General features: G+C 37.9%; 2 protein-coding genes across 2 annotated transcripts; one reads left to right on the top strand and one right to left on the bottom strand.

Moving 5' to 3' along the window:
• Positions 1 to 117: 117 nt before the first annotated feature.
• Positions 118 to 12,409, bottom strand: sirt2 (sirtuin 2 (silent mating type information regulation 2, homolog) 2 (S. cerevisiae)). The gene is made up of 16 exons (XM_041814248.1): positions 12,236 to 12,409; positions 11,794 to 11,837; positions 11,535 to 11,583; positions 9,631 to 9,741; positions 9,483 to 9,524; positions 9,248 to 9,354; positions 7,058 to 7,114; positions 6,866 to 6,934; positions 6,640 to 6,769; positions 6,487 to 6,546; positions 5,392 to 5,447; positions 4,033 to 4,109; positions 3,780 to 3,831; positions 3,618 to 3,685; positions 2,464 to 2,530; positions 118 to 1,335 (listed from the first exon to the last, which is right to left on the bottom strand). Exons 1-16 carry the CDS (start codon positions 12,249 to 12,251, stop codon positions 1,192 to 1,194), a joined length of 1,149 nt encoding a protein of 382 aa, XP_041670182.1. The 5' UTR covers positions 12,252 to 12,409; the 3' UTR covers positions 118 to 1,191.
• A 1,787-nt stretch (positions 12,410 to 14,196) lies between these two features.
• iqcg (IQ motif containing G) lies at positions 14,197 to 23,678 on the top strand. The gene is made up of 10 exons (XM_041812210.1): positions 14,197 to 14,329; positions 16,269 to 16,392; positions 16,514 to 16,548; positions 16,627 to 16,740; positions 16,902 to 16,986; positions 17,090 to 17,251; positions 18,594 to 18,668; positions 20,975 to 21,106; positions 21,227 to 21,316; positions 23,510 to 23,678. The coding sequence occupies exons 2-10, from the start codon at positions 16,270 to 16,272 to the stop codon at positions 23,627 to 23,629; spliced, it is 936 nt and encodes a 311-aa protein (XP_041668144.1). The 5' UTR covers positions 14,197 to 14,329; position 16,269; the 3' UTR covers positions 23,630 to 23,678.
• The last annotated feature ends 824 nt before the right edge of the window (positions 23,679 to 24,502 follow it).

The following is a 24,502-nucleotide window of genomic DNA, read 5'->3' on the forward strand; positions in this document are numbered from 1 at the left end:
TATTCACATCATAAATAATCTTATAACCAGAGTGCAGTAAGTCTCTATCTTGCTAGCACTAAGTTTTCTATTAACTTAGTAAAAAATGATGTCAGAGAGGAATGAGCTTTACAAATGTCATGTTTATTGCATTATTTTATTGATTTTGTACATGTTGTAATGTAAATTTGTCCACCCTCAGTTTTTATGATGAAATGACTCATGCATTTACAGAAAGTCAAGATAGTTTCAGTGAAACATTTTTTTCTTCATGACTCCTTATATTAGCTTTCATTGTCCATCTATCCACTGTGTATCTCCTGAACATTAGGCTAAAAGATTAAAACCAAGTAGGGTTTTGAATGGACAGATTTCATGGTATTTTGTGCATAATGGAGGTTGTACTGTAAACATCAGTGTAGGCAGTGTTCAGGAAAATAAGTCATGCCAACATGAACATAAGGTTCATGAAAAGAACTGCTGATTTAAAATATATTAGACGTTTTCCTTTGGCTGGCTACACACCAGATTATTTTAAACTCAAACTGCTCCCCTCGAATGATTCAGGGGATTTTTCTGCTCCTGATCAAGTCAGAGCTTCCTGGATATGGAATCATAAATATCATTTATGTTTCATGCATTTTTGCACTGTTTTTTCTAATATAAATATATCTTTACACATGTTTGTGAAAGTTGTGATACTTTGATTTCAGCTTGGGGTGACAATGACAAATAAAATATACATCTGCCTTATTATCTTTGCAGAAACTGCAGAATGAAATCTAATCCCCACTAGACTGAAGAGTGTTAAGTTTCTTAGTCCCAGTCACTAATGCACATGTATTCTGTAGCTGGTTTAAGAGATGATATTGTAACTGTTTTAAAATGCTGCAGAATTAGCCTATGCATTGAGTTAACTACTACAGAAAGAAAAGTACAGTACATCTTAGCCAGATGTTAGTGAAGCATTAACAAAATAAAAAATAAGTAGATTAATGTAATTACAGTGCAAATAACTGATAAGAACAGGAGCATAAAACATTATTAGGAATCTTTGCTGAATATCTGCAGAATTAAAATGAGGTTTACAGACTGTTGAAGCTTTACTTTCCAAACAAAAACCTACTATCATAATCTGCTTTTAAGGGCCAACACCATCCAGCAACTTCTCAACAGTCTCTTTTCTCTTTGCTGAAAAAGCTTTTCAGTTTATCACTCTTCTTTTTTGGGCTCTGGAGCCACCGATGCAGAGCCCCCCTTGGCTGCAGCTCCTTTGCTATCAGCACTGGTCTTCTCTTTCTTGTCCTGACTGTCGATCCTAGCATGCTCCCGCTTCACCAAGTCTTCAAGCTCGGCCTGGAGAGAGGAGGATGACAATTGGTATGTTTGTATTACATCCACAAATCAAATTTCATTAGTTAAATGGAATTTAAATGCTTGTTCACTTTACATTTAAGGGTTGCAAAGATGGACTCCAATTTTAATTTTGTACTTCGCATGATTTGAGACACAATGCAGTTAGTTAAGAAAGTTAGAAATATCTCATCCAGCTGTAACTGGTCAGTAGAGGGTGCCAGAGCTTCACCCCACCACTCTCCACAAGGAGAATGACAGGCTTTCAGTTCACTAATTAGTCATTAAAACATTTTTTTAAATATGAAAATACATAAATAAAAAAAAACAAATCTAAATGGATATAGTTTAAGAGTACAGTGTGTAATGTGCAATTAAAAAAATATTATTGATGTTCTAAGTGTTGAAAGTTACTTCCAGTTCACATTTTCAGCAAGAGCAAGAGCAAAAAGATTTTCTGTCTCTTGCTGTAAGTTTTATATCTGCATTTACTTCTAGTCAATACAAGAGCTCCATGAATGCTAAGAAAATGAGGGCATTTCAAACCACCTACTAGCAGGTGGCAGCAGATACACACCATGAGTTAAGACATGAAGAACATGCAGAGTCAAGAGATCAGAGCCCAGACTTTATAGAAAGATTAATCAAGGAAGCAGACTAGCTTAGGATAACAAGTCAGTTATCATAACATGATATTGGTATCAGCAGATCTGAAAATCTCTGCCAATATTTACAATATATTGACTTTAAAAAGTCGATATATAAAGTTTTACCATTACTTGTATGTAGAAGTATGTTTTTCGAGTTTTAGGCAGGTCCAACAGACCAACAGATATCGGTATAAATATTGGTATCAACAAATATAAATTTGGAAATATTACATTTTTGTCAGTTAAAATAACGCATTAGATCAAATAGCATTTTAAGGCATTTTCCATAATGTGCTAGCGTCAAGCTAAGAGACTAAGATTGTGCATCTGTGAGAAAAAAGGTAAGCCTTGTCTTATCATTATAGTCTTTGCTCAACATTCTGGAGTATTTGATAATCAGAGCAAACTGCTCATGTGACCTCACTGTTATCATACTTCAGGTTAAAATAATAAGTCTATTATAGAAGACTGTGTAACTCACCTTCCATCCCAGCAGCTCAGCGAGAGCCAAACAACCCTCATCACATGTACTGATGTGAGCTACATCCCTTAAAGACAATAAAGGCAAATAAAGTTCAAAACTTGACAAACTGCATCTTCATTTCAGAATCAGAAATATTTGTCAATCCCTGGGGAGAAATTACATTTCATTACAGTTGCCCTTAAAAACACTAAAGCAGCTGAAATACAGGAATATACATGAAACAGCTATGTATGATCAGAGCTGCCTGGTGCCTCCATGAGCTATACAGTTGTCAAACAGTTAAAGTGGCCTTGAACCTGTACCCACTAATGTATTTGTTTTTTATTCAGTCAGAGTGGACATTTGAGTAAAGTTAGAAGAAAATCCTTCAAAGCATAGCTGAGATACTTCATTTACAAGCAAGGGATGAACATCAAAAGCAATGACTTTAGCATTTGACCTCCAAAAGTGCATCCCTAAACCTGAATGGACATTCATGCAAAGTTTGAAGAAAATCCCTGAAAGCGTTGTTGAATTACTGAAGTCACAAGGACAGCCTGGACAGACAGACTAGCCAAAAATATCATGCCTCTAATCATCGCCCATGTGGAGGTATAATTCTTCAAAACCATTCTTATATACAGTAACAAAGATGTATGACCAAAGTCAATTCCTCAGATGTGCTGCCATAAAACTGTGTCAGAGCGATGGCCATAATCTCACTGCTGTTTCCACTGTGTATGCTGTAATCTGTTTTGGGGATTTTAGAGGGATTTTGCTAACTTGCATTATCTAAGATGGTAGTCTGCCAGTATTTGCTATACAAAAAATGTCATAATACTGACAACAAAGTGACTTTGGGATTACAAAGTAGAGTGATTCAATAACTGGCGTCACATATGATAGCGATTTTAGTACTGCAAACTAGCACAGCACAAATGTCTTTGCCTGTATTGGTTGGGGCTTTGACGCCCTTAAGAGGTGTAAAAGTATACCGATGCCAAATGAAGCTTATACACAGAATATATGTATGACTCTTATATGGAAAACATAAATCCAAATCATTCATTTTGTGTCATATTTCCTGAATTCATCTTGACTGAATATGAATTCCTACAGATCAGATCTTTTCTCACGTATTACTTTGAATAGGAGAATGAACATTAGTTTACCTGTATGCCTTGTCTGAGTCAAAGTCCATCCCCCCTCCAAACCCCAGTAAACCAAACAGAGGATCAGCCTGCATAAAAACACAAAAAATATACACAAAGATCCTAACTATTAAGTCCATGAAAAAAGGCATGATGAGCATTGATGAAAGGTTGAAGACTCACCTGTCCTGCCTTCTCCATGTTAATGAGCAGCCTGGGGCAACTTTTTGAAACTCTAAATGATAAAGAATCAAAGGACGATTAAAAGAAAGGGATAAACAATACTTTCTTAAATTCTTAAATCCACAAATAGTTCAAAATGTGAGGGAAAGACAAGATTAATGCTGTCATCAAGTCAGAATCTTTAATGCTGTAGGACAGTCTAGCTGGCTGCTAAACTGTAGAAGTGTCTTTGCTCTTCATTCAGCAATCTTACCTGCCAACTAGACCTGCGAATGGCTGGACCTGAAGAGACGTTCCCATGACGATGAGAAGATCACAGCGAGGAAAGTCCTGGCAGGTGAGAAAGAGGTGCAAAAGAGTTCATTTGTAATGCAGTGTTACATCAAAATCTTCCTTATTTGTTTAATGTCAATCTAAAAATCTTTATCTCCCATTTATAAAACATCAGTGCACAATCGTATGTAATTTTACTGATCTCTTAAGCAGCTTCATGAATAGCATACAACCACTGACCACTTCATTGGGTACACCTGTTAGTATATTCAGTTGCTCAGTAATACAAATATCTAAGAAACCATTCACATGGCAGCAACCAATACATTCAGGCATGTAGACATGGTCAAACTGAGCTATAGAAGAAGGAAGAGGGATGTGACTTTGAACGTGCCATGGTTGTTGGTGGTTGGAAGACTTTCATGTTGTTTACGTCACATTCTGACCCAACCATATGAATAGCAAAAAAAGGAATCAAGATTCATCAGACCAGGCAATGTTTGTGAAACACTCGGACCAGCCTGTCTGGCACCAGCAAACATGGCACGTTCAAAGTCACTTTAATCACTTTTCTTCCCAAATCTGATGCCCAGATTGACTTCTGCAAATCATCTCTGAGTTCAGTCAGAGGGACCATCAAATTCTTGGTCACCTCTCTTACTAAGGCCCTTCTCCTCTGATTACTCAGTAAGGCTGGGCAACAAGCTCCTGGAAGAGTCCTGGTTGTACCAAACTTCCTCCGTTTGAGAATTATGGAGGCCATTGTGCTTGCAGGAACCTTGGGAATCAATTCTGCAGAATTATCTTGTTGCTTCACAGATCTGTGCCTTGCAACAATGTTGTATCTAATCTCTGCAGGCAGTTCCTTTGACCTCATGGTTTGGCTTTTGCTCTGATATGCATTATCAGCTGTGAGGCTTTCTACAGAGAAGCGTGCGTCTTTCCACAGATGGACTCCAATCAAGGTGTAGAAACAGCTCAGAAAGATCCAGAGTAATGTGAGGCACCTGAGCTAAATGTCTAGTGTCTGAACTTTTGTATTTTGTAATTTCAGTTTGTTAATTTTTTGAAAATTTGTAACAAATTCTAAAATTATTTTTTTTACTTTGTCATTTTGGAGTGCTGAGAATAGATAAATAAGAAAACAAGTTTTTTTGTTTTTTTTTTTGCTGCAACAAACCACAATAGAAAAAAGTGGAAGGGGTCTGAATACCTTCAGAATGCACTGTTTTTGCATTAATGAGCAGTTGAACCAGACATTCAGGATGTAAAAGTGATCAGTAGGAGTGTATTCCTGTGTGCCAAATAAATGAATTAAAATTTTAGACAATGTGCTCACCATCTTCATTGAAGTGAAGAACCGGACAGGTAGATTTTCCCCAAAGAAGACAATATCTGGGTGATAAGAAACATGGAGGACAGTGAGATATGTGGGAATACAAATTACTAACAGTTATACTGTGGAACTTGGAAGGATATAAAATGTCAGATAGGTGCGTTTCAACCAAGCCATCTGGTTTGGTTCAGCACAGTTTGGTACAGTTTACTCTGATCTTCTTTGTGTTTCCACAGCCATCCCCACCATTACTCGATGGGCAAGCATGTAAGCTGGATGGTGAGAGCTGTGTCAGCTACAGAACAGTGTGACGTTATTGCCGTACAACACAGTTTAGCCTTCTATTCAATTCAAAGAAGAAGAACGCGGCACAGTAAACAAAGGGCAGCATTTTAATTTCTTTCTTTGGCATTTGGCTACTTATAGCATGAAGAAGTAAAACCTTGTTTGAGAGAAGGCAAAAGCTGCAAGAAACCCACAAAAAAGCAAGAAGGTGATAAATAATACTTTGGAGCTTGGATGGAAAAAACGACTTGGTATATTTTCACCACAGTGTGCGTTCATTTTAGCTGAGCATCTTTCCTCTGTTTTGATTCTGTTGTTTTGTGTCTGTTTGTATCTCAACATCATTGTAAATGAGGGAAACCTCAATGATTTTCGAGACTAAAATAAAGGTTAAATAAATAAATTAGACGGCACTTGCAAAAATTTTTAAAATACCTCTGAAATTCAAGAAATCCATGAACTATTTCCCATGTTTATTAGTCTATTCCTACTGCTAACCCCTTGGTGTGACGATTCTTTGAACAATCAACCAGCTGCAGGGGTGAGGTTTAACTCTTAGGGGTCTGATAGGAACGCTCTGTAGCCCAAAAAATTTAGGTCAAAAAACAGATCAGTACAGATCAGTTATTTTGGTACTTTCACTTTTGCCAGTGAATGCAAATAATTGTGCACTGCACTGAACTGAACTGAACCAGTTTGGTGGAAACTCAGGAATAACAGGTGAAAACAGACAGGAAACGGAAGGAAATTCCCTCAGAATTTAAATATAGAAGAGAATATCAAAATAAGAAAAAGAAACAAAGATCCTCTGACCTGGCTTCACCAAACTGTTGCATTTGTCACATCGAGGGATGTCATCAGAGAAGATTTTATCTACAAAGTAAAGGAGGGAGATTGTGTTTTAAATGGTTGAAATAACATCAGTTCTATTTCCTTTGTCTTAAATGCCAACAAAGCTAAAGACACCTTTCATCCAGTCCAGGTTGTACTCTTTGCGGCAACAGAAACTGACACAGTGGGACGTGTAGAATGTGCCATGAGCTTCGATTAGATCCTCTCCCTCGAGCCCGGCCACACGCTCCAGGGTGTCAATGTTCTTAATAAGCACACACATAATGCCAAAATAAATTCGGTAAGATTCTGCACACAGAGAGCAAGGTGGAGATTCTGGTTAGGATTTACTTTTACCTACCTGTGAGTAGCACCGTCTGAGGAGTCCTTTATCCTTCAGCAGCTTCATGAAGTAGTGACAAATTGTCGGCTAAACACCAATAAAAATCAGACACAAGAGAACATAAACATGTGAAGTTATTCAATGCTCTATGAAACTGCAGTTCAGATTAAATATTTAGATACTTTTGCAATTTTACAGATGTCTTTGTACCTTAAACTGTCCTGGGTAAAGCTCCTTGGCCAGGGCAAAGAAAGGTTCTGGATGTCTCTGAAGAAGAGCACAGAGGAAGGAGTTTTACTTGTGGAAAGTCAAAAGTTGCATCTGGCAGAAAAAGTGGCTCAGTGTTTGGTCGGTAGTGTCTTTGCTCCTAATTCTGGGCAGGAGCTCTGACTTCTGATGTACAGATCAACTCTGACATCATTTAGATCAGCGATTCTCAACTGATGGATAGGGACCCAAAAGTGGGTCATGAATGTGTGCCCAGGGAAAAAAAAAAAAAAAAAAAGGGTTAAAAAGTCAATGAAACGTCCTTGATGGACATGCGTTGGCATGTGTTGGCTTGCAAATGGTTAACTAACTATTTTAACTGACAGGACTAAGTCAGTTGTCCTTAATGGTACAAAATCACCCTATACGGTAACTGGTACAGGGGTACTTCATGGCTTTATTGTGGGACCACTTCTATTTCCATTTAATATCAATGACATCACTGAAACTACACAAAATGGTAAAATTAATCTTTATGCTGATGATATGATTTTATATACTTGTGCACTGTCATACAGTCAAGCTTTCCCTCAGCTGCAACATGATTTCAATTCTTGTAACAAGCTCTAATTAATCTAAATCTCACACTGAACCCTGTCTGTTTTTTTCCCAGACGTAACAGGATTTGTCTTTTAAATCACACATTTCAAATTTAATTGTAAAAATAAGGCCCAAACCTCGGTTTTCTTATTCTTGAAGTCACATTTTAGTATTGATTCTGAACCACACCAGAGATGATACCATTAACATATCAGGTACAATCCCTACTGGAAAAATGAGTAGAGTCGAGTTGAGTCAAGCCAGTACCACAGAGTAAAAAAGCACCATTAGAGGCCTCAGATTCCACTTCTACACAAGAGGCTCTCACCTTCACGGTGACCTTTGACTCAAGAATTTAAACACATAAACCAGGAGAGATAAATGGAGGGACAGTTCATTGAGACTGTCATGGACATGATATATCTTATTCTATGATCTGAGCTGTATTCACATGCCATCCTGCCTTCATGCACGTGCTTCCTATTGTTAAAGACCAATAGGGGGAAAAGAATTGTGTAATCTCTCCCCCACTTCTTCTCTCTCACCCTTCAGGAAGAATGGACTTCCACTGTTAACAGGAAATAGTGAGACTTCGCTCACATATTGGGAAAACACAGTATAACGAGGTGTACTCACTCACATCTGCATCACTCAGAACTAAGAAAGGCTTTCTTTAACTTACACAACAGAAAATCAGAACAGGTAAAAACTCTCTGAAGGAAACCGTCACCTTTGTGGTATCCTTGGCCTACATATTATTTCACATTCATAAGTATTTACCAGAAACACTAAAATAGAGATCAATCCAGAGATAAATCATTTTTTCTTGCCTTACCTCTATGTGTAAAGTGTATAACAATATTTAACAGCTGGTTCTAGTCACATTAGCAAAATACTCTCCCTGGTGAGCATATGACCCTCAGGGCATTTCTCCCTTGACAACTGAGGTTTTTTTAAGCATCTGGAAAGTTACACTGGGCAGGAGGACAGGATCCGACTAAGATCACAGGTTAAATAAATTGCACTGGACTCCAGATGGGTATCCTCTCCAGGAATCCTCTTTCATGAATCAAACGATGAACCTCTGAAATAAATCATTTAGAATAGCTCCGAAAGGGGCGCAGGTTGCCTAGTGGTTCATGGCACGCCCTGTATACATGGGTGGCTGAGGTTTGAATCCGGCTGGTGGCCTGTTTCTTACTCTTTCCTCTGTCCTCCTCTATCAATAAAGGCACAAAAAGCCCCAAAATAAATCTTTCACCTTTACAACCCAACAGCTCTCAACCAGATCTTAACCTGTACAACTGGAGGCACCCCTGGATTGAACTTTAATCTGCACATCACTTTAATTCCACTGCTGGATGGCTTGCAGAGAAGGCAACCTTAAATTATAATATATCTTGAATTCATCTTACTCTAGATCAAAAAAAACACCTTAAAGAATTTTATCAAATTAGGACATAAAAGACTGTTATAATAATAATATCATCAAATATGTTACTCTTATTGAAGATTTATGAGCCCCCTGAGAAAGCTGCAACATACCATCTAGGTTTGTCTTTAAACTTTTAAACAAAGCAATATTTCACTCACCTTAAAGTAATCAATTTGGAAGATGGCCTCTGGGTGTGGAAGATTATATTTTTGTAAATTTGCATACAAGCCAGTTCCTGGTGAGCGGAAATCTGGAATCCCAGCCGCTGTCAGGTGAGATGGTGAAGAGGAAGAAAGATTAAAAATTTAAGAAAAAGATTCAATCAACTCGTTTTTGGCTAGGTTTAAATAATTTTTAATATTTGTTCTGAAGTAGAAAAACTGAGGCACCCACATGTGGATATTCCTGCTCCAACCATGCAGATGATATTTTTACCTGTGTGGACGAAGAGAACCTTTACATAAATAAACAGTAATAACTGCATCATGGCAAAAGGCTTTAAAGAAAACAGACAGTTGAAAGATAACAGGCAGAGACTCACATTTGCCACTTTTGATGTACTGAGCCACTCCATCCAGAGTCAGCTCATCCAGAACTTTTTCCGGGGAGCTGAGACCAAGGGTGCTGGAGAAGAGATTTCGCAGAAAGTCCACTGGCAGGAGCACAGAGGGAAAAGCCATCTCAGTAAATTTAAGCAGTACAAGTATAACAGGCAGGCTGATAAAATAAATTAATAAAGATTAAAAACTGCCAGAAGTATTGGGCAGGCTCTCTCATTTTTGCACGCGGTGTTTCCCATGCATCCTGCCCAGCCTTCTAATGTATTTTTAATTATTTTGTATTTGTATTACTGCTTATTTTAAATATTTCACTTATTACTCTGTAATCATAACAGATGAGTTAAGTGTTCAAAAGCTTCTTGTTAAGACAGAATATCGCAATCATCATCCTAGAGTGATGGACTACAGAATAATAGCAAAAATGCCAAAATGACAGCATACAAAGCTTGATTTTTAACAAGATGTCGCACCTCAATCACTGTATTTATAAGATGGTGAATGTACTAGCGGCTGTTTCTTTTGTGCACACAGTTTGTGATTATACTCACTGGCCACTTTATTAGGTACACCAGTTAAATAGCTTGTTAACACAAATAGCTAATCAGCCAATCACATGGCAGCAACCCAATGCATCCATGTAGACATGGTCAAGATGGCTTGCTGAAGTTAAAATCAAGAATCAGAATGTAGAAGAAAAGGATTTAGGATACTTTAAACATGGCATGCTTGTTGGTGCCAGACAGGCTGCTATTTCAGAAACTGCTGATCTACTGGGATTTTCACGCACAACCATCTCTGAAGTTTACAGAATGGTCCAAAAAAGGAAAAATATCTAGCGAACATCAGTTGTGTGAATGACAGAGGTCAAAGGAAAATTGGCAGACTGGTTCGAGATGATAGAAAAGTAACAGAAACTCAAATAACCACTTGATATACCATCTCTGACCACACAACACTTCAAACTTTGAAGCAGATGGGCTACAGCAGCAGATGACCACATTGGGTGCAACTCTTGTCAGCTAAGAGCTGGAATCTGAGGCTACAACTCACACAGGCCCACCAAAATCGAGCAATAGAAGACTGGAAAAACGCTGCCTGGTTTGGTGAGTCCTGATTTCAGCTGCCACATTAAGATGGCAGGGTTAGAATTTGGTGTACACAACATGAAAGCATGGATCCATCCCGCCTTGTATCAACGGTTCAGGCTTAATGACCACAGTGTACCCATCTTCTGATGACTACTTTCAGCAGGATAATGCACCATGTCACAAAGCTCAAATCACTCAAACTGGTTACTTGACAATGAGTTCACTGTACTCCAGTGGTCTCCACAGTCACCAGATCTCAGTCAACAGAACACCTTTTGGATGTGGCGGAACAGAAGATTTGCACCATGGATGTGCAGCAGATTAATCTTAAGCAACTGCCTGATGCAAATATGTCAGTATGGACCAAAATCTCTAAATCAAAGGCAAAAGGGGGACCATCCCAGTACTAGCAGGGTGTACCTAATAAAGTGGCCAGTAACAGTATATGAATATAAAGGAAAAATAGCTGGTAGATATATTTGTGTCTCTTGTTTAGGATCATTTTGGGGGCTTTTTTCCTTAATTAGATAGGACATCTGAAAAGAGGAAATATGTGAAGAGAGCAAGTGGAGGAAGACATGCACCAAACAGGGCCAGGATCCGGATTCAGTGCTGTGACCAGTGTATTCAGGACTGTAGCCTCAGTATATGGGCTACTGCTCTGCCAAGTGAACTAAGGGCCCTATACTTGTGTCTAGGAGCCATATTTTTGTATCTGATACTAAAACAAGGGAAAAAAAAAAAAAAAATATATATATATATATATATATATATATATGTTAAAAGGTTGTACATACTCTCTGTGTCACCTGCAGCCTCCTCCTCACTGCTGTCATCAGATTGCTCCTGCAAATAAAAGCAATATCACTCACAGTACACCCACTTTATAGCTTCAGATATGTGAGTTTTTTTCACTAGAAGTCTGCGTTATTAAAACCAGCTTCGTCAGACAGTGGTTGCGCTGATATTAACAAAAAACCCATGCATCTCAATAATTATTCACGGACAATCTATTAACAGGGGAAATGACACAATGACACCACACACATGTCTTACCTCTGGTTCAGACGTGACCTCCTCCTCTTCTTTATTAGGGAGTTCTGCAGATAAAAACATAATATGATATGAAATCCCCGATGTTATGGTTTAAAGAGTTACCGTGTTAAGTTAGTACCGTTCGTAGTTAACGGAAGTTGAAAACTGAAAGGTGTCCCAGAGAATGCCCATGCTTGGATTATCTTGTGTTTTTTATATTTCATTAAAAATAACCAACGGCACGTCTCCGTTCTTAACATCCGTGGTAACTACAACCACAGGCGCATTCAGCTAAAATCACCAATTAACACGGTCAGCCTTTAAACCGTAACACCAGGGTTAGCAAACCCCTGTCGATTTAAATGTCCAGCTAGACACAGCTAGCCAGGCTAGCTAGCGCTGGTTAGCACAGTCTGAATTTCTAGATTTTAACTCTTTTATTCATATCAAACAGTCATCCTACCTGATGCATCAGACATTTATCCGTCTACTGAAACCCTCCAACCAGAAGGATCCGACTGACAACGTATCTGAACCCCAGATTTCACAAAGTTAGGACTTAAACATACAACACGGATATCACTTGGAGGTCTTGTTGTTGTCCATCAGTACCACAGTCCGTGTTCGCTAAAGCTACTCACAATGGTTCCCACCACAAAACAACCAACTGAGGCAGGCTACACACTACAGGATTTTAAGCTCGGTTTGAGACAAAATTTGCCTCCCCTCTCGATCGTGGGGGCGTATCCCGAGTGGAGCCTCGTCGCAAACGATTGTTTGCCTTAATAATCATCATGTGTTTTGTGTCATCACAATTATTTTGCAGCTCCAGTAGCCTCCCAGACCCCGAATCCCAAATATCAAACACGTGTGATATTTCATATCATATCATTGTTTCTGTGAGGGCAACACCAGAAACAAAGAAATTAACATGATTTTTCAACAGCTTACCATTCAGATGCAAAATAAAGAATAAGCAGCCAGTAAGTTCTGTGAAGGCCTATATTTAAACTTTCAAACTGACGTTGAGGCGCATTTCAGTCGTTTCCCAGTTGTCTGTCAGTTGTCTTCATCCGCCCTATTCAGCAGGATTGGCTCACACTGGATTATGGGCTTATGTTTTCTCACATAATAAGCCTCTAAATGAAGATTAGAAATCCTCAGAGAAGTGTGACAACAGTTACCACTGTCTCATAATGTTCAAGGAAATATAATAACTCCCTATATACAGTCAGAATGTCTATTTTGAGGCTATATTACGTAGGTAGGGTAATTTGGTGTAAAACTTTGCCATAGAAAGTATTCATTAAAAAAAAAGCAAGTGACTGGTAATAGACACAGATGTCTGAAAATGCAGAAATTATAATATCATTGATTCATTTATTCTGCAGTATGTGATTACGCTTTTAGAAGCAAAAAAAGAGAAATGAAATCGGATTCTTTTTAGTTTGGCTCATAGGGTGAAATTTCCAAATACTGATCAGCAGGGACAGTTTGTTTATCATCATCCAGGCATTTTTGTTGTTGCTGTTGTTTTGTTTGTTTGTCTGTTTGGTTGGTTGTTGTTTTTTTTTTGTTTGTTTTTTGTTTTTTTTGTTTTGCATTTATCAATCATAACACTTGACGATGTCTTTTTTTTCTATACCAGATCCAGGGCTTTTGAGAAACATTAAGGGGATAAGCCCCATAAACCACCCCATGGCGCCACCTCTGACCTATCCTCCACACAGGATTTAGACATTAATGCCAAAACAGTGTAAAAGGGCAGGGTTATAAACACACTGGGGAAGTGATTGCATAAATATTTCAAGAGAACCTGTAGAAGTTTTTTGAGGACTTATCCTGTTGAGAAGAGCCGAGTAAGATCGGGTCTGTTATATTTGCTCGCACTTAAACTGTTTAAGTTTGTCGAAAAGGTTCAGTCTGATAATTCATTAAATGCACACAGACACCTATATGAGCATTCGCTGATGTGCATCGTGACGCACAGTAGAGCAACTGGGGCCGAGCCACCGTACTATTGCAGTGGCAGCCTATTTGAGGTAGAAATACCTTCTTTCCATAAAAAATGGGCCTCTTTCCATAAGGCGTATTACTTACGGACGGGGACAAGAACAGAAAGGGGCAAACAGAGTCAAAACTTTTGGCTGTAAAACACATGTGTAACATGGCTCTGACGTTACTATTATTAATATAGGAGGGGATGACAGGAGCAGGCGTTCATGGTCAGAAATCCAGGAGGAACGGGCAGGTAGGATGTTAGCAGTCCCACACAGGGCTCTAGCTCACCGTCCAGTCCGTTCAGCACAGTTTGAACGAGGAAGGAAAAAAGTAAAAAGTAAAAAAAGAAGTTTTTCCTCTTTCAACGCCTGGGCCCTAAGTGCGCGTGCGTGGGCCCCGGGCCTGGGTTACCATAGTGACATGTAAACTTTCGTTAACGGCGGAAGGTACACAGCTCTGCTGGGTAGACAGTCTTTCAGATAACGTTTAAATGATAAACTTTATCTTTAGGTTTGAGGTTTTCATCCGGAGTGAGTCGTCGACATATCTGAGTAAGGTACGGTGTTGGTCTGTTACAGTGTCTTTTGTCATGAAGTGAGGGAGTCGCATGCAACACACGCCCTACACGCTGCCAAAGGTTGCAACACCAGACGTCTGTTATGCTAACAATTATGCTAACAGTGGCTTTAAGATTAACCTAACTATACCTAATAGCTGAGTGACTGTTATATTTTATTGTGCCAAAGTCTGTTAAATCTAAATGGAGATAATGAAAAACAAACAAAAAATAAGATAAGCCAGGACGTGTTTCATGTGAAGTAAGATCAAAACTGTATTGCGTGTAATACATTAAAGGCTACACCAGCTAACTAGCCTAGCCTAAAATTTGACCAGGACTGAAGCCTCATCCTCCATGCACCTTGGAATTTGGTGAGGTTGTGCCAGTTAACCGCTTCAAGGACAGGAAAATAAAGACAGGCTAGCAAGGGCTAAGAAAACTAACCAATAAAATTCAGGCATTGCTTTTGATTTGTGAATCATTTTTAAAAACAAACGAATGAAACTGGCCTGAACTAAAAGGGTGTTACCTTTAACTTAATATTTTGTTGCACAACCTTTTGAGGCAATTGCTGTAATCAAGGGATTTCTGTAACTCTCAATGAGACTTCTGCAACTGTTCACAGGTATTTTGGCCCAGTCCTCAGAGCAAACTGTTCAGAACAGCTGACTATACATGTGCGGCTACTGATTGCAAACAAGATTTGTTACTAGCACACACTCAAAAAAGAAGGCCTTAGGAGCGAAGCTGAATTTTAGACTAAAAAACTGTAATGAACAAGAATTCTATCACAGGTGATTCCAGTGATTACTTAACAAAGAAAACCTCTTACCATTTCATGCTGTCAGCAACGGCACCACAATGAAGAGAAACGTCAAAACTTTGAAAGACAATCGTTTCTTTACACAAAAAAGGTGAAGGCTATAATAAGATCAGCAAAGCTTACTTATCAGTCAGGATACAGTAGCAAAAGTGATGCCAAGATTGAACAAAAATGGAGCTGCAACCATATCACAGAGATGTCCAGGCTGTCTACTCTTCAGCAGGAGCTGAGGAGAAGGGCTTGGAAAATCGATGTGTAAGTTCACTGCAGTTAGCTGACTGTTTCCTGTGACACAATAGGGCATATACTGCAGAGGAATGGCATGCATGGGTGTCATCAATGAAGGAAGCCTCTCCTAAGGCCATGCATAAAAAAGCCCGTCTAAGATTTTCCTGACTTGCCTTGACTTTGCACATGTACTGGTTTATATTGAAAGAGAAGATGCAAACATCACTCCATGCCCTTGGTTGTTGTGCACTCTTCCAACATGAGAATGATCCAAAACACACATCTAGGTCAGTGTATTTTCTGTCAGTTCCTGGTTGAAACAAGCCTCAGAAATCAGGAGAAACATTTGTTATTCTGTTTTTTTTTCATTTTTAACAGAAAATGTAAAAAGAAAGTTTTTGTCATTTTTGACAAACAAGGGAACAAAACTGAAAAACAAGTCATTTTCTCATCATTTCATTTCAGTCACAAAAAAACAGGAAAACATAAAATTTTATAATTTAATAATTTTGTAATCTTAGTTTTATTATTAACTCTACTTTCATGTTAAACAAATGTTGTTTGAAACTCAGTTTTGTCAAAAAAATTGTTTTGTGTTCATTGAGATATTGTTTAATTTCTTACTTTTCAAAGGGATGTGTTCTCATTTATGCTGAGCATTATATACACACACACACGTCTTGATTTTTTTACTACAAAATATAAACTATTAAGGTTCAACAAACATGAGATATAGTTAAATACATTTTCTGAGAATCTCTTAATTACTAAATAATTATTTTAAAAACTTTTGAACCTTTTTGACAGTGACCAATGTTTTCCACAGAAATGCCCACTGGAAACATAAACCTGCTAATTTAATCAAACCTCCTCTAATATCCACAGGATGTCTTTATCTCTAACTCAGAGCCTCAGACTGTCATCAGGTCTGCAGGATTGCTCAGACCAGTTGGACATAGTGGGACAAACACAGCAGATCAGCAGTGACAGAGGCAGTGCAGCAATTCAGGTGACCTCACCTGTAATGATGCTGTAATGACTGTGAAAAGCCAAACATGTCTGATGTGTGATTTGTGTGACTTTTATTAAACCACATGTATGTGCTGATGTGTGCTTATTTGTGCTTATAGGAAACAGGCAGACAGACTATGCTTAAAAGAGACTGGTGAGTGGTGCAGACACAGGTCAGTATTTTTATTTCAAACATTTCTAACAACTAAGGTATTCTTTTCCATCTCCACAGTCAGTTCATCTCACTGCACATTTCTAAGCTATGCACTGAGCTGGAGGAGAAAAATAAATTCATTTCTCTTCAGCAGCTAGTGGAAGAGGATGAGAAGGCTGAGAGTATAAGAAGGTTTGTCTGTGCAGAATTGCTTGCCATGTTAATCATCAGTATACTGTATGTTACTAAAAAGGTAATTTTCTTCATAATCAAGCATGCATTGTGTTCTAAAGAAACAAAATGATGATGAGAGGGGGGGAAAGCATGTATCAGCAATTTCATTTTATCCACAGAGAGGAGAAGAATATTATCCAGCAGGAAAAGGTGCATTTAAGGAGAGAAAAAGAGGAGTCACAACATAAAGCAGAGGAACTGAAGGTGAGAAATCAGTAATCAGAAAAAAAAAAAGTTTGGATAAATGATTGTTGGGGGGGGGGGTCACTACTCTCTTCTGCTGACTTTGTTAAAAACTGAAATCCAGGATGTATGCCAACTTGCCAAAGACCTTGGGCGTCAACTTTACGAAAAGTCCATAAAAGTGGCCAGAAAGAAGGCAGTTGTGGCAAAAAGCACTGAGGTGCAGCTCCAGCAGACACAAAAAGAGACCATTCAAACTGAGCAGCAGCTGGAGGAGCAGTTAGAGGTGGGTCCAACATACACCAGTGTATCACAGGGTTGTTTTCTTTGAATTTATGGGCCACTATAGGGGCCATAGTGTAAACAAAGTGAAATCTCATCCCATTTGTCAGTCACAAGCATTTTTACATATGGTTGGATTATTATGGCCTGAGCACCGAGAGGACCTAATTGTATCTGCAAGGATAGTCCGAACACATTTGCCATCATTGTATGGACTTTCAAGGCCCTGACTATATTCAGGTTTGTAGAAAACTTTGCAGGGGTATCCGGTCTTGCAAAAAGTTGACAATTTTATGTGTCTCTAATGCAGCCAATCAGAATTGCCTCAATAGAGCCCCCCAACAGTTTTTAAATAGCTCTCCTTTGACTTTGTCGTAGATTTATGACATTTTGTGGGCAGGTGCGGCTTGGGGAGATCTACAAAAAGTCCCTTGAGCCGACACTCTATTGCCTACAGGTCATCCACAGTTTTTAATAAATTGGCTTTACTTTGCCATTTATATTAGTCATATCTGGATATCTGGATCCTCTGGGAATTTAGCCTTCGTCAAAGAGTGTGTCTTTGGCAAGGCTTCAAATTTGTTGTTTGAAAAACAGGAAGTAGTGTGTCACTCATCTGTGGATTATCCAATCTGATTTATACTGTTCAGGGTATTTAGAATCCATGCCTGTACACATTCATATGGTCATACTTTATACAGAAAAACCGTGGTGAAGACAGGATTATGAAGATTTGTGGTGCAAGCTGCTCTTTCAAGATATCTCAGATATATCAAATCTGTGTCAGGAAGGCCTAAAGAAGTTGGTTCAGCTCTGTTTAAAAAACTGTAACTTTCAGCATGGCAACAAAGTCAGAAATCACCATTTTGTCTCATTATACATTTTAAAACTGTCTTAACCCTTGTATACATTGTCCTATCTGAGACAAATTACATGCAAGCAAGCCATATTTTTTCACAACCCTGACACATGCACAGAACACCAATATGCATGATGGTGCAAGGACCCCTTATTGCTAGATAAGGCTGGATTGATCTCCTGCAGTTTTTGGCCTGTTAAAGCCTATAGGTACAACCTAACAACTCCCTGTGAGGAGAAGTAGGTGTGGGACTGAAAGAGCTGTCTAGAGAAAGAGAAAGATTGCAAAATATATAATGTATATATTTATACATTATGGATATATATGGTATACATAGTGCCAAGGTGTTGAGGTGATAAACTCCTAAGATCAGAAATGAGCATCAAAAGTTGTGCTACACTGTGTGTATCTTTAATCCAAGTGTAAAATAGGGCTCTGAGGCTCCAGAGTTAAATGTTTTTATAACATGATGTGATCTCTCTTTCAGCTGCTTCAAAAACAAATACAGAGGAAGATCAAAATTCATGAGGAGTTTGAGGCATTCCTGCAAAACCAAAATAAGGTCGGTACAGAAAAGACCCTTCAACATCTGATCAAACGTTCTTGTAATGTGTTCTTTTGGAGGCTGTTGTGTCTTAACTACAGCAGCAGTTAAAGCTTTAAAGTAATCTAAACCTGTTTCCAGAAGCAAAAATCAATAGACATGTCAACAGAAATGCATTCAAGTATCAATTTTCAGTCCCTGTAATCTAATGGAACTGCTATATCAGGCTACTCTTTATCTGAGGTTGAAGTTTAAAATGTTGAAAAACTAGGATTTTTACCAGATACAGGTAGAATGACACGTCCTCATTCGAAGCCTACCTTTATGCAGCTCAAGGCAAGGTTAGAATTCTCAGCAGCTGTTTGGAAACACAAATTTGCTGTGCTTAACTAAACAAAAACCTCAATAAAAAATCTGCAGTATGTTAAAAAAAAGAATACATTATGAGGTTCTTTTGATAAACTAGGTTGCTCAGTAACCTTTTTGATGGTCCATATGAGCAGACTTTATCGGCGCCAACCAAAATGGCTTAAATGATATTCATCGTCCTGCATATATAAAAGTCTTTGTAAAGTGAATCATAGGTTATTAAAAAAACAGTATAAAGCGCTTAACAAATTTATTAAACCACCTGTCATATTTGTCTCAAAGACCATCCAGCATCATGAAGTGCTTTAATGCAGACTCTTGCTTTTTCAGTGAGCTCTCCAGGTTTTACCATTTTGAACAGGAATGAGGAATTTCAAACTTAATTCACCCAAATTTGAGTCAGCTCACTGGGCTTCTCTGGGAAGTCAGAAATGAATCAGACATAACATTCAACCACTAAAACTCATTTTTCTGTTCAGGAATGCAAGTAAATAACTATAATTTGACATATTAATCAAGAAATAATAATGTGCTTTACTATTTTTCAGTTTTTTTGTAAATCAGTAAATTTGAAAATTCATGGATAACAATAGTAATTATATTTTAGCATCATAAGATTTCAGGAATGCATGGGACCCTGTCTGCTCTAACCTTTTCAAAATTAGTTGTACATATTTTTTTTTTTCAAGGAAAATAGCTCATGATTAGAAATATATTACAAAGAGGACAGAGGTTCTGTTAATGTTTGAACAAAAAAGGGAACATTTTGAAAAATAAAGAGATTCTAAACTTTTGTATATTTACATAAAAACAAACTCAGAATTTCAGAATTAAAAAGTCATAAAGTTGCAAGAAAAAAAACTTGAAGCTTTCAAGCTTGCACAGCTTTAAATGTTAACATTAAACCTCAAAGATTTCAAGTTTTTTAATATCATAAATTTATAACATTGTTAAGGCAAATATTTACAAAAATCCAAACTGAAAACAGTGGTTGGAATTTCAACTTTTGACTTAATAATCCCCAAAACTCAAAGTTTTGGTTCATGTACATTTACAGCTGTTAAAGAAAAAATATCAAATTTTTGTCTCGTAAATAAACTTTTTAAACTTGAGGATTTTGAGTTCTTTCTTGAAAATTATCAGATCGTCTTTATCATAGTTATTATTTTTAGAGTGGTTTGAATATGCTGTTATGGTAATTGTAAAAATGACTAGTTTACACATAGATCTTTTTTCAAGAACAATTGTGTGTGCACCTACTGTGTTGGGATTTTGTCAATGAAAGCAATTAAAATGAATGTGTACTTTTTCCATGTGGGTCCTGAGGGGGCTTAGCTTTTCTTAGATACAAGTAGGAGGTACCTAAGGAAAAAAAGGCCAGGAATCACTGCCTAATACTATGATTTGAATAAGAGTTACTTAAACCATAATCTAACATTGAAGCAATTAATTAATTTCGGTGTTAAATTGCTGTTAAGAAGATGGAAATTGTCTCAAGAGGGATGTGTTAATTTCCCCCACACACTAAATCACTGCACAACTGTCTAAACTATTGGCTTACTACATTAAGTGACCCACAGGCAGGTTCAAGTGGATTTTTAAGGGCAGTGTTTTGCATTAGGGTTGAATGTGATTTAGTAGGTTGAGTTGGTAATCTTGCAACTGGATGGTCATGAGTTCAGTCTCCAGCTGCCAGAGCCTCATGTCGATTATGTGTCATTGGGCAAGACAGCCATCTGTCCACTTTCTACTCCACTTATCCTGAAATTAAAGAAATTAAATTATCATTTATTTTTTGCTAGTTTCACCCTTTATAGACCTGCGATGTAAAAGCACTCTGAGTGAGTACTCGGACAACTAGAAAACAAGCTCAAGTCCATTTACCATTATTTATGATTGTTGCAACTGTTTCATTCATCAACTGCAGGTGCATCTTACTTCTTTGGTTATTTCAGGAATTAAAACAAAAGCTGCAGCAGTGGCAGGAGAGCGAAAACCACGCAAAGAGAGAAAAGGAGCAGCAGTGCTACAATGTACAGCGCAAAAGAACAATACATTTGGACAAACTGATGGAGAAAAAGAGAAGGGTGAGCTGCTATTTCTGTGTACTTGACATGATTCACTTATCAACACTGTTCATTGATTCAGGTGCATCACTGAGTATTCAGTCACTTTGATAAACTGCTGAAATTAGGAATTGTTTTCAGTTCACAGAGATGAAACAGGTGGTGGTTGAGGACAGGGAGAAACAGGAGGAGCTGCGGCTACAGCAGGCAGAGGCCAGAGCTGCTATAAAGGTAACATTCATTCAGAACTGTGACAGCTGTCAGTCCAGTCTTCAGCACCATGGATTGTTCCATATTAACACTCATTCAGCCCAAATATTTACAAACCCAAAGCTTTAAACAGTGATGCATTTATCTACAAACACAGTATATTAAAGTGTAATTTACACTGTAGAAATGTAAATTATATTCTATTTTAGTATTTCACCATCAATATTCTAATTAATTATAAAGATGTCATAGCACAGCTAAATAACAATAAGATATGAGCTTGTCTGTTCTTTTGGCCCTAGCAGCTCATGACTGACAATCCCTTTGCCTCCTTTTCCTCTTTCTTTACCTGTGTGATGCAACCAAGAATATCTTACTCTTAGTTTTCTATACTGTGGTCAACGCTATCTCTTTGCTGACACAACTTTAGTTGATCCTCAAGCAAACCAAACCTTTAAGCTTTGTCTGAATAGTGTGTTTTTCAGGGACTTCTTGAGTTAGCGGACTTTTGGACTTAATAAGGTTGACATATACAGGCAGCACAATCTGCGAGTTTGTCTGTCTCCAAACAGTGTGAAAACAGTCTGGAACAGTCAAAGGGTTCAAACATAAAGAGGCTGATTTTAAATGTTTTTTTTACCTCATTAAGATCTTTTTCTCAGTTGAAAATTCTTATTATTAGTTTATTTGAGCTTTGTGGTTTCCCTTTATTTATAAGATAAAGTAGAAAATAATAAGCAAGCAAAAAGGCAAGTACATGTAACAAACACAACAGTCTGTTCTATTTGCATTTTAACTTTTTTGTTTGTTTGTTTTTTTGTTTGTTTGAAATCAGTACAATGACGAGCCATTCTGATTGGCCTGAACTGCCCCAAAGCTGGGTGCCCCTTCTGGCATTTGCCTTAAACCAAGATGGCCAGTCTTTCACTACACAGTCTGAACTTTGTGAAGAGTAGTTTCTCCACATTCTGCCTCCTTTCTTTCTTCTGGGCACCCGGATTAAAGTGTTGAGGCAGCATCACTCCTCCAATTTACAGTCACCTTTCTCCTCTTCTCCAGGCTCACTCTGCCACCCAACACTTGGGGTGGACAAAAAATATTTTTACTTTTTTATAGGGAATTTTATTTTATCTTACTCTATTTGATTCACCTTTCAATTGACCAATTCATTGAGTTGCTTTGATTCAGTAATGACAATAATTACTAAGAGAAAAAAATGTAAAAAACACTTTTCATTCCAGACTTCTCAAGCACCCCCCTCGTGTACCCAGGTATCCATGCCACGCCCCTGGTTCACTTGTCCTTCTTGAATATAAAGTATATAATCAGTTTGCAACCATCAGACCTAGTTGTACAAACTAAAGTTGAAACATGTTGAAATGGACCCAAAAGCATTTAAACATCAAAACTGGTAACAGGCGACAGTCATTGACTTGTAACATTAGTCAGCAGACTTTTTAAAGCTAGGAAAGGAGCATGCCAGTTTTTCAGTTAGTTATCATTATGCACAATTATCCCATCATTATGGACAGCTGACAAGAACATAGAAAATATTGCTAACAGCGCTGGGCAAATGGGAGATCAGTTTAGCAGCCAAAGCAGCCATAGATTTGTCATTTTGTTTTGTTGTTTCTCTTGTCCCTCTCCTCTTCCTGCCTTTGCTACCAACCCTTACCCTCCTACTAGCCCTTTCAAACCCCAGGGCAGCAGAGGGTTGTCAACATGAGTCTGATCTGCTTGACATTCCTGCCCCTAAAGGGAATGTTTTTGTCACTAACGGGGCTAAATACTGCTAGTGCTGTTCTCATGATAATTATCGCTGGTCTTCATTCTAATAGGCCACAACAGAGAGTATGGCCTAGACCTGCCCTCTTTGTAAAGTGTGTAGAGATAACTTTATTTATGAACAGGTACAATACAAACATTGATTGATTGATTGATTGATTGATCGATTGGCACAAATTTTTTAACTGCAGCAATGAGTTTGCACTGTGAACGGCATACAGCTGAATACATTTTTGCAGTAAAAGCATCACAGTAGAAATCAAGCTTAATTAGGATGTTTTAACTGCTGTTTAACTGATCTTTTTTTTTTTTAAATTTGACTCAGGTTTAAAAACAAAATAACCCTGAAAAATAATGGTTGGCATGTATACCTTTAGATCCAATGTACTGATCCCTAACTCTGATTTTGGTATATTTTTAACCCTGCAGCTCCAAGCCTGGTGGAGAGGCTGCATGGTTCGCCATGGCTTAAGTGGTTTTAGAGAACAAGAGGAGAAAAAAGGCAAGAAAAAGGAAGGAAAGATAAAGAATAAAAAGAAGAAAAAATAAATGATGGATGTCTCATGAAAGATTTGTACCACTGTACCATTTATGTTGCTGAAAATAGAAAATAAAGTCTGTAAACATGATTTTGATATTACTTTTAGTAATATTAACAGTGATAAAATCAGTCTAGAGTGTCAATGTCTAAACAGTTTACTCATGTGTGGAGACATCCAGAACTGTTATGCATAACAAGGACTGTCCCGTACCAGATTGAACAGGTCCCATGAGAGTTATAAACAGGAATTGAGTGATTTAATTAAAAATAAGCTACAGCAATGATAGTGATAGTTTAGTGCTGTCCTCTCTTGGTCGTTTTCGCGCAGCTGAAGTAACACTCATTGCTGCTGCTAGCTGCATTAGCTACAAAACTAGCCTCAGGTAACTGAGATGGACCTCTTGCTACTTATCTAAAAACATCAAAATCATCCTGGATGACATGGTTCTGAGGTGAGAACAACTCCACTTCATCTAAGAAATGGCCATTTTACTAGTTGTGGTAATGATTTTGCTGTAATTTCACTTTTGTCGGCCTTTTAGGAAAACAACAGGCCTATGAGCACACTGTGTGCATTTGAAGAATTTTCAAAATAAAACACTTGATACTAATCCCTGCTTACAGCTGATGCACCATGCTGCTGCTGACAAAGCTTAATCTCCTAAAACCCAGCCTCCTCCTTTATAGTATAAAGCTTGTTGCCACCTTATATTCAGATTCATGCTACTGTGGATTAATTGCTTTTGAAATAATTTCATTGTATTCAATACAGAATGTAATAACTATCTATCCATATGGGGGTTTCTAGTTATGTGGTCCCTACAAAGTCAAAGCATATCCCCCCAATACATGTATACATATCAGAGGTGAAGCCTCTCACT

This window comes from Cheilinus undulatus, linkage group 2 (genome assembly GCF_018320785.1).
Source record: "Cheilinus undulatus linkage group 2, ASM1832078v1, whole genome shotgun sequence".
In the NCBI taxonomy this organism is placed as follows: domain Eukaryota; kingdom Metazoa; phylum Chordata; class Actinopteri; order Labriformes; family Labridae; genus Cheilinus; species Cheilinus undulatus.